Source organism: Pelmatolapia mariae, linkage group LG20 (genome assembly GCF_036321145.2).
Source record: "Pelmatolapia mariae isolate MD_Pm_ZW linkage group LG20, Pm_UMD_F_2, whole genome shotgun sequence".
NCBI classification, from domain to species: domain Eukaryota; kingdom Metazoa; phylum Chordata; class Actinopteri; order Cichliformes; family Cichlidae; genus Pelmatolapia; species Pelmatolapia mariae.
The window spans coordinates 44262907-44273417 of record NC_086244.1 but is presented as its reverse complement, the minus strand read 5'-3'; the positions used below and the strand labels follow the sequence as shown (position 1 = coordinate 44273417).

The following is a 10511-nucleotide window of genomic DNA, read 5'->3' as shown; positions in this document are numbered from 1 at the left end:
TTTGTTCAGTGTATGACACGCATTTAGTGTCTATTTCACTCGTCTGTAAATTAATATCGGCTCCCTTACATTAAGCTGGAGGGAAATAAAGACAACAGATGCTGAAAAATGGCGACTAAATGAAGTAAAGACATTGTGTGAATACATTTTTATTAGTGCTCTGTGTAAGACTTGATAAATATAACGCAGTACTGCAAGTCTCCTCTGCTGGAATGCATAAAAACGTGATTTTGTCTGGTACAACGTTAAATGATCATCAAAGACTCTTTGATGTCGTACTCCAAACAAGAAAAACTTTAATGTTCATTACATTTATGTCAAGTTTTCATGTAATCATGCAGAGTTAAATCACTCATCGCTCTGTGTCATCTCTCTAAGGCACTCCTTCAGGTTATCCACCCGTTCAGGTGGAGCCTTCTGTATGGTCTGCTCCAGCAGCCGCTGTGCTTGATCCAGTCCTCCCACCTTAGGGGCGTTCTGGCGGAAGAGGTAGCCACAGAGCTGATTGTCATGGCAGTCTGGGGAAAGCAGGCCACACAGAAAGCGCAGGAACATGTCAAAGTGACCCAGTGGGTGGTTAAAGGTTCGCACCAACGCACACTGGATCAGGCCTGCGATGGATTTGGTTTGTTCTTTGGATGCAAAGATCTTGGGCATGTGCCAGATCCCAGAATCCAGGACGTTCTTCTCCTCTGTGCGAAACATTGTGAAGACATACAAAGCAGCCATGAACTCCTGCAAGAAGGAAGATAGAGCTTCTTAAAACGTGATCTCTACAACATACAAGTTTTTCACATTTTTGTGTATGTCACAAGAAACAAACAGTTGATTACAGCGGCTCCTCGTTTATCGCGGGAGTTACGTTCTAAGAGTAACCTGCGATAGGTGAAATCCACGAAGTAGCCAAATGTATTTTTACAATCATTATAGATGTTTGAAGGCTGTAACACCCCTCACTGCACACTTTACACACTCAGACAGACACGAACATTTTCACACTTTTCTCTCTTGTTCAAACACTCACAGTTCAAACCTTGGTAGGAAAATAAGTCCAGTATTATAGACTGAAACCAAACACACCTGCGGGAGCCTTTCAGGGTGCAAAACGTCTCGTCGACAGTGTTTGTTGGAGCAAACTTACAAACATACAGTGCTGCACTTCAGAGTCACACTGCTAGCCATCAAAGATTTATGTACATGTGGCAAACTGAAGGCATTCTGTACTGTACAGGAGACACGGCACGAGATCGATTAACAATGGCCTGCAGCCAATCAGGACGCAGAACACAGTGTGCTGTAAAAATAAAAATTAAAAAATGCAAAATTGCACAAAACAAATCAGTGAAACAGCGAGGCCGTGAAAGCTGAACCGCGTTATAGCGAGGGCCCGCTGTAGTGGACCTGCTGCTTTTCCTCTGTGTCCTGTTCCAAAGGCTCGACCAGTTCATGTGCAACTCATCCTGGACGTCAAAAGCTATTCTTGGATCTGCATGATGTCAGTGAAAGTGGACATCCTTGATATGGTTCTCTCAGTACAAAGCTCACATACTGTTCAAACCTTCTGTCTGTGAAGGACAGCCAATCAGAAAAGTTGGAATGCTTCATTTATAAAAGGATTCACTGCCCGGTCATTGTAACTCCAGATCACACGAAACTGCTCCACTAAAGACCAGGAATAACATATGGACACGTTCCATTTCATTTCACACTCCTTCATCCCTTTTTAAAAAAATCACATAGAAATACTGTTTCTGTGGGTGGTGGGTTGATCCCTGGCTGCTCCAGGCTGCATCCCAAATGCCTCGGGAAAGATGCTAACCCCCAAGTTCAGATCTAATGCTCTGTTAACCACTCCCTGCTAATATGATACAAATAGAAATTTTGGGATCTACACACGGATGCTAGGGTAGCTGAAACAGACCCTACATGTGAAGCGTATGTTTGATATATACTAGAAGAAGAAGGCGTGTTAGCGTGTAAGATGCAATGCAGCTTGAGTTGTGCTAGCTTCACTACCTTTATGGAGTCTAGACAGTAAAGCTTACGGGAAGGTTGATGTCCGAGCAACAGGGACCTGTGAAGAGAGCTTATGTCAGGTCTGTCTGAAAAGAATAAGCACCAACATGTTTACCTGGAAGGTGAAGTGGATAAAGGAGTACACTGTCCTCCCATCGGCAGCTGGGGCGGGGAGCGCAGTGCACATGCCGCACAACACGGCCACCTCGCTGAACGTCAGGCCGTGCTCCCTCACATCGTCTTCATAGAACACGCTGGTGTCCTTCTCCAGCATTTTCAAGGCCATCCTTCCCAACTGTACCACCAGGTTCTTATCATCCGTGGACCATTTCTGAGTGCAAAGAGCACAAGAAGATAAAAACGAAGCACTGACACCGAACATAAGCTTTGCAGTTCCAGGGCGAATGCCTGTTCATTGGTCTTAATGGAAATAAACTGGAATTTGACTGTGTTTGATTTATTGCTCCTTTAAAGCTGGACTTTTCTGTTTCAACAGCTCTTGTTTTCACAGCAGCTGCGATGTCATCCACTCTGCTGCTTTGGGACTGCAGCGTACACCCGACAGTCCTACATTAACACTCAGTGATGACAGTATATGACCCCAGCACAGTTTCAAATGCCAGTCTGCATCCATGTGCTGCACAGAAACAAGCCCAGCATCAAAGTCATACTAAGGCTGTAACTTGGCCAGTTTAAAAACAAAGACAGTATATAAAAGATGGATGCATCCTCTGTGACATCACTTCAGAAACTCGTGTAATACACGCCGTGGACAAAGCCGCTCTTTTTCTCCTAAAGCTAGCAAACTAGAGCAGCAGTAGTCTGCAGCAGGACTGGAAGCTGTTTGGAAATGAAACACAGACACGTTACCAGCTCATTTTCCCTCTTGTCATAGTAAAACTGCAGCCTGCGATTCATCTGGACCATCATAATGTTGACGTAGAACGGCGTCAATCTGGGAGGATCCTTCCCGTAGCCCCGGTAACGGTAGCAACGCTCGAACACCGTGGCCACCATCCAGCACACAAACGGGTGGCGAGCGGCCATCACAAGTGTGGGGAGGCGCTTAAAATGAGACAAGATCTTTGCTCCCAGATCCGCATTGCTCTGCCAGCGATTCTTCAGGTAGGACTCTTTCATGTCATCGCTGCGGACGAAGGGGGCAAACGGATTAACTCACAGCACTGAAACTACATCACACAGACGTCAGAAAGAATCAGCCGCCATACTTGAAGCCCTGGATTTCTGTGACCGCATCGATGAACTTGGAAGGTATCTGTGAGACAGCCCCCCGTCTGCCCAGGATCCAGAGGCGGGCGCCGCGGAGCACAGTGCCTCTGATGATGTTTACAACCAGGACGTCAGGATGTGCCGGAGTGTTGTTGTCATTTATGACGGGAGCATTCTGGAGACAGAAAAAGAGAACAGACAGAAGTGCGTCTGATTGAGTCACTTATCTTAGCAGCCAGGTTCCTGCTGGCTAAAGCTGCTCAGTTACAAACAAGATCGTCACAAGTACTTTACTCCATCTTCATTTAACCTCCGAGGACCCGACCTCCACATGTGTGGACATCACATTTCCTTTAGAGCAGGGGTCTCGAACTCCAGGCCTCGAGGGCCGGTGTCCTGCAGGTTTTAGATCTCACCCTGGGTCAACACACCTGAATCAAATGATTAGTTCATTACCAGCCCTCTGGAGAACTTCAAGACATGTTGAGGAAGTCATTTAGTCATTTGAATCAGCTGTGTTGGATCAAGGACACATCTAAAACCTGCAGCACACCGGCCCTTGAGGCCTGGAGTTCGAGACCCCTGCTTTAGAGCTTTTATTGTCATTGTGAGGTTTCTTGCACATTGAATTTTGGGTTGTCCAGACCACAACACTGAATGTTGGGCCTGATATCCACTTACGAGGACGTTATGCTGCCACCGTTCTATCCTAATGTAAAACGAATGTCCTCGTATGTGGATCTGATTTTTCTCAGAAACAAAAATCAGGTAAGAAAAAAAAAATCACATAATTCTTAGTTTTTACATTCATCAGGTCCCAGTGACAGAGCTCAGGTCAGGAGGTTAATAAAGCTGTGTCATGTCAGGATATCATTGCAAAAACAACACCATGCGCTCCTAGTGCACACAATGCCACGACTCAAGCATCGTCCTCTGTGAGGAACATGATGCTGTTTTAGAAGCTGCATTATCCTGTGGGAACAAGATTACTGCAGTCCATGTTTTACACTCGGAGGACGTCTCATAGCCAGATGAAGATGTGTTACACTGACACTACATATCAAAGATGGTTTGCTGAGTGTGCAGCTTGTTGTGTGGTTGGAAGGAGGCTCTGCTGCTGTTTAGTTAGTCTGAGGCAGCCTCACAGAATAAAAAGGGTTTTCACTCAAATCTTTAAATGTGTGTTTGTTTCCTTTATGTGACTTTTTCCAATGATGTTAATAAGTCAGATATCAAAGTATGTGGATGGGTTTACCTCCCAGTCCAAAGGACTCTGGTAACGATCAAATGAGTCCATTATGATGAGAAATTTACATTCGTCCTCTTCCAGGAAAGGCTTTACGTCTTTGCAGTCAGAATAAAAATATTCAATGATTTCCATGATGGACATCGTCTGAGAAGGAGGGAGGTGTTTGTTTCGCAGGACCCACAAAGATCTGAATGAAAGTTTGATGACAAACTGGATATCCTGGATAGAAAGAACAACAGAAAAGCTTTTGGTTATGAGCGTAACACAGGAACAGTAGCACAGCTCGTCTCTGCTGCAGCTGGAAAACCACCTACGCTGTGTGCTAGTGCAGTGCTCAGGCTTCACACAGAATGTAAGATGATAAAAAGGGAAATGTAGACAAAATATTGTGTAATTCCAAATATCAAACACATCTAGAACTCACACTGGCTTTCATTTATGGGACGAGCTAATTATAGCCCCTAACCCAGCATTCAGGTGGATGAATGGATGGTGACATACACAAAAACATCCCCTTACAGCTGTTATCAGAGTGACACAGACCGAGTGAAGCTGCTGGGATTTCTGTGTTCTTTCAAAGTAGCTGCTAACACTCTTCATGTATCGAGTGCACGAGACTGGAAAATGGTTCAAAGAGTGAGCTCCTGCTGGAGTGACGGTATAACCACGTGTTTATCCACAGCAGGGTCCAACCCGAACGCTTTTTCTTATCAGGACTGGCCTGAGGTGCTCACTGGGTCAGGATAGGCAGAACGTAAAGCATAAAGGCTCAGAGAACTCAGACCTCCCCACTCAGGACCAGCCCAGAACACACCCTGCTGTGGCTTTACTGAAGCTGTGATTTGTAAACATCTCACCTTATTGGCCCGCTGTTCGGCCCAATCCAGGCAGAATTTTGCCACACACACACTCATGCCAACTCCCGGAAGCCCTGTGGTCACCACCGTCCTCACCGGAGCGCCGTCATCTTTCTTTAGTCGGATCAAATTGTTCAGTCCAACAAAGGTGTCAGGGCTGGGGACCGGGACAGGGGACGGAGGTGGTCGTAAATCGTGGGTGGGATAAATTCCTCCACAACCAGAGGTGGAAATCTCCGGCTCCACAAAGACCTTGTCTAGAAAGTTCTGCTTCCCAGCTTGAATGACTCCCTCACGGATGACTTGATGTTTTCTGAATAAAGCCTGCTGCAAGCGGAAACGCATCAACGCTGTGTCGGAGAAAGATATGGAGGAAAGAAAGAAACATTCAGTCCTTCAGGTACGTGTTGTCTAAATTCTAAAATGAGATCACTGCCATCCATTCAACAACACATCGCCTACAGGGGAAGTAAGCAGTTAAATCCAGGACATCACACAATCTATCTACAAGTCAAGAAGCTTGCAGACAGAGCAGGGGTGTTCCACTCCAGGCCTCGAGGGCCGGTGTCCTGCAGGCTTTAGATCTCACCCTGGGTCAGCACACCTGAGTCACATGATTAGTTCATTACCAGCCTCTGGAGAACTTCAAGACATGTTGAGGAGGCCATTTATCCATTTGAATCAGCTGTGATGGATCAAGGACACATCTAAAACCTGCAGGACACCGGGCCTCCAGGCCTGGGCTTAGACACCCCTGGTTCAGAGGTCAGAGAACAGATGTTCGAGTGTTGGCAGACAGCAGGAGCATCAGAGCTGCACATCGAGCGACTTTCTTATTTGTGATGACTGGAGCAGCAGATGCTTTGTAATGGCCGAGGCATGAAAATATAAAATGTCGTTTCATTTTATACATGAGTAACCCTGTTAGTATGTTGAGCCATGGCCAAAAACATTTATGCTGTCACTCTGACTAAAACAGTCTCATCTCTGACACAGCGACCGTCTTTCTGAAGTAATCCCATTGAGGCTTCCCAGAGCTGTTCCCGCAGATATTGGATGTCATTTGCCGTGAGGCATAAAACGCTCCGAGCACTTTGACCCTTCTTGAAACAGAGACATGAACATACTCTGCTGATGGTGCTGAAACCTCCTGAAAGCCCACGCACTGTCCGCTCACCTCTCTTACACTTGTTTGACAGCTCCTCTGCTTCTGGCTTCTTGTTGATGTTTTCCAGACTCGTGATTGTGTGAGTCAGAGCTCGATCTTGTCCTGCAGAGCACAGTTTGCATCCAAAATAAAAGCAATAAGAATGTGTGACACAAGTGTCCATCACAGCAACGACTGTTTCAACTTTTACACCAAAATCCCCCCACAGCTGTAAAAGACTGGTTGGCAGCTGTTGCTCCTAAGAGTGGCCCAGCCAGTGATCAGGCTCAGGGGGATCACTGTTCCACATGCAGGTTTGGATTTTCCCCCATAAACTCCTTCATTTAGAAACTGCTGCTTTAGCTTACTTGTGTTGTCTGTGTTTGACATTTCAACTTGTTTGATGAGTTGAAACATTTAAGTGTGACAAACACACCAAAAAATAGGAACTCAGGAAGGAGGCAAAGACTTTTCACATCACTGTAGGTGCCACAGCTGTGCTTCCTTACCGAGGACCTCCAACAGCCGGTCTACAAAGTCCAGGATGTCTCCATCGTACATCTGGTTCAGCTTCAGGTCAGGCTCCCACTGATAAAACCACGACTTGAATTTCAGCATTTCTTCCCAGGACAGCGGGCTCAGGATGCTCTGAATGTTCTACAAATAAAGAGCACGTTATGAAAACACAACACGCTGTCTTTCTGAATGCTCACGTACTCAAACCCATGGACATGATTTATCAATAAAACTTGTAACAAAACAGCAAAGTTGCTCTGAAATTTGTCCCTCGACTGCCAAATGGACTATCGGGGTTTGTTCCACCCTGAATGTTTCATGTGTGCGCCCACTGCAGGAGCCCGCTCTGCAGGACCTCACTCTCAGTGTGTTTTGGGCAGAAAGATGAAGTAACAGCAGAACAAGAGGAAAAATCTCAAATGGACTGATTGGGTGTTTCAGGGTTTTCGGGCCCCGCAGTCCTCTGACTAAGTCTCTGATTCTGTGTCAGCCCCAGCGTGTATGGGACAGCTGTCACACACACCTGCAGCTGTGACCAATCACAGCCAAGATGTAAAACGTCTTTATAACCTGAGGAAACATGACGGCTGCTGTTTGTCATTGTGGCACTGATCTTCATCAATGCAGACAAACGCACGTCTGAAGGAAAAACCTCCTGACAGCAACAAGTTCCAAACACTTTGGACAGGAAATGGTGATTATACTGTGTTATTAAACGAAAACGTCTTTAGCGTGGACACCAAGTGATAGCTTCAGTAAAGACAGACAGGCTTTGTACCAACCCTAAAGATATGAGGCAGATCCTGTTCTGGGTGCAGCCTGCCGGGCTGGCTGTTCTCGTCAGGCATTGGATCATCCGGTTCAATGGGCTCAGGCGGTTCTGGAGAATTAGTTATTAAATACTCATCTTCTTCCTCATCCTCTTCATCTTCATAAAAGTCCAGATCAACAGAGCTGGGAGACAACCGGAAGCACAGGGCTGGAGTCAGAGAGTGCTGCTAACACTGTCCACAGACACACAGCGCGTCCTACCTGACCTACCTAAATATCACTCTTTAGCTCTTCTAATAATAACAACTCTGTTGTCATTTGTATTTGTTTGTCAACAACGTTTGTTTTTTTAAGTTTAATGTGTTTGAAAAACAGAAGACAAACCAGCGCGGGTCCATCGTCATGTTAAACTGGAACAGTGTGTGTGTGTGTGTGTGTGTCACCTGGTGTCAATGACCACAGCTCCGGGCGCTCTGGTCTGCTGCGTGGTCATGGTGTACAGGGTTTCTGGAGACTCGGGGCGATCCTTCATCTGTATCCTGGTCAGTATGAAGAACAACAAGCTGTAACAGCTGCAGCAGCTCATCCACACCTGCCATCGTCTGTGACTCTAACAGGATATTCAAATGTAGCAGATGGGCTGCTGTAAAATCACTGCCCTGCTTTCAAAAGCAGAAAGTAATTTATTGTCACTTCTGTGTTGTTGAGCATTGAAGCCCAAATCCAGAATGGCTTGTGGCAGCGCCCCCTGCATAGAAACAGCGCAGGTCCAATCCGCGACATTTTATAAAAACTGTACTTCGTTAACCTGTATTTAAACATGACAGTGAAGTTGAAGCCTAATCCTAACAGCAGGATCAGCTGTGTTTAGCTGCACTGTCTTGTGCATCGTGCTGACTGTGCAAACTTTCCTGCAGCTCAGACAGTGGACAGGCTTCATTTTTAATATGGGCAATTAACTGGAACTAAGGGTGGCAGGCTAACTGTCCCAAAAACACACAGCAAAGAGCAAAAGTCTACAGACTGAAACTTCAAATCAGATAAATCACTCAGGACCAAGTACCCTGTCCCTGTGGGAGCTCTCGGTTCAGGTAGTTTTGCTACCACGTCTGCAGCTTCCTGCTTCTCCTCCACGTTGTCCTCCATGTCGTCACTCTCGCTCTTCATCGAACCGTAGCTGGACGGTGGCCTCTTCCACTTCTCCTTCTCCTCGTCCTCCTCATCCATCTCATCCTTTCTCTGGAAAATGCTGGGTGAAGGAAAAGAAAGTTTTAGTGTGCACCTGATTGTTTCTTAAACATCATTCTTCTCACAGATATTCACTCATATATAGTTTTGGTTGTCTGGCTGTGACTGAGAGGTGTAAAGGTAAACGTTATTTTCTGAATTGCCACGTTGCTTTCAGAAAGAAGCGCCTGCACGTACCCGTTATTGTTTCGTTACTACATTATTCGCTCCCTCGTCAGCGCTGACGCTTCGTGAGCCACTTTATGTTTTCCTCCTCTGTGTTTCAGATTTCTGTGACCGAAGCTAAACTCGCTCCATCACATCCCAACTGACTCCAACTTAAACAAATTCATTCCTGATGGTGCTAAAGGCTGTAATACTAAAGCCAACAGGATGGTAAAGAACAGCAGACAGTATGAGAGCAGAGGGATGTTCAGAGTAGCTTTAACAGCACTTTCACATTCTAAATGCATGTGTAGCTTATGGCACTGAATGGAAAAGGCGCTGCTCATAAACATGATGTGCACTACTTTGTTAGTTCGGTGCTGCACAGCATACAGTTGCGTTCCTTTGCAGTGCATCCAGGTGCAACAAAGGGAGCATGAACATGTTTCTGGAGCACTCACAGCTCTACGGCTGCCACGCACGTACTGGATACATGACACAGGGACACACGCAGGAAAAAGAAGCCTGACTGGAAATTCATAGACTGGGTTTCAGCAAAGATGGCGGTTGGCCCACACCTGCCTCCCTGAAGTTAACAGCTGAAACGTGAAACATCAGCCAGTCACACTGACGTGACTTCACTTTCCTCCGCTGTAAGCGCGGATTTCACTCGCTTTCTTGAACTCCTGCCCCCTGTGTCCACACAGCTGGGCTCTTTCTTTTCATTTGTCTCTGCTGTGACAGGGAAAAGGTCACGCAGGAAGAGGCGTGTCCGAGTGGCTCGCGCCATACCTGATAGTAATAAATGCGTGTTAACACTTGAGTCAGAGCTGAGTGGTCTGAAGCGCACAGGGAGAGTAAACTACGAGGTGCCGTCGGAAACACTGCTTCTCTCCTGAAGTCACACACAAGCTGGGAAGATAATGACAACACCCACCTTTCAACCTCAGTGTCCGGGTCCATGTTTCCGGTTGGAGCAGACTGGCACGGCACGGCACGGAGCTTAGGCGGCTAAATGTTGCAGCACACAGTTACTTTAACACGAAAACAAGCCGACCGGCCTGCCGCGCTCATTACGCTAAACGATACCACTTCCAACTTTCGTTTTCTACTCGTTTCCTTCCGCGAGCAAAGTGCAACGCAAACCCAAAGACTTCCGGCACAGCTTTTCGAAATAAAACCATGATCGTCGTTAGATAGGAGTATGTTTTAGAAAGCTACGTGTGTCTGAAAACAGACACCACGGGCAGTGCTCGGGCTGCAACACCACTGCTGTATGCAGAGCTGCGCATCATCTTAATCACGGTCATAGAGCAGCTCAGAGGTTAGTTTG

The 10511-nt window shown here is 46.4% G+C and overlaps 1 protein-coding gene across 2 annotated transcripts; it reads right to left on the bottom strand.

Annotated features, from left to right (window-relative positions):
• Positions 1 to 141: 141 nt before the first annotated feature.
• On the bottom strand, positions 142 to 10306 carry LOC134618529 (protein NLRC3-like). 2 transcript variants are annotated; one of them, XM_063463965.1, is made up of 12 exons: positions 10116 to 10306; positions 8850 to 9035; positions 8230 to 8325; positions 7798 to 7969; positions 7009 to 7156; positions 6530 to 6622; positions 5353 to 5702; positions 4502 to 4714; positions 3246 to 3421; positions 2887 to 3163; positions 2132 to 2347; positions 142 to 735 (listed from the first exon to the last, which is right to left on the bottom strand). In XM_063463965.1, exons 1-12 carry the CDS (start codon positions 10139 to 10141, stop codon positions 349 to 351), a joined length of 2340 nt encoding a protein of 779 aa, XP_063320035.1. In that variant the 5' UTR covers positions 10142 to 10306; the 3' UTR covers positions 142 to 348. The 2 variants fall into 2 exon arrangements, with proteins under 2 accessions (XP_063320035.1, XP_063320036.1); XM_063463966.1 differs by lacking the exon at positions 4502 to 4714.
• Between the last annotated feature and the right edge of the window lie 205 nt (positions 10307 to 10511).

What these genes read in the sequence shown, in the direction of transcription:
- LOC134618529 (XM_063463965.1), bottom strand. Translation starts at nt 10,141, where the DNA reads ATGGACCCGGACACTGAGGTTGAAAG. An exon ending in CCGGACACTGAGGTTGAAAG is followed by an intron (nt 9,036 to 10,115) that starts GTGGGTGTTGTC and finishes TCCTTCACCCAG; the next exon opens with CATTTTCCAGAGAAAGGATG. An exon ending in ATCTGCCTCATATCTTTAGG is followed by an intron (nt 7,157 to 7,797) that starts GTTGGTACAAAG and finishes CTTTATTTGTAG; the next exon opens with AACATTCAGAGCATCCTGAG.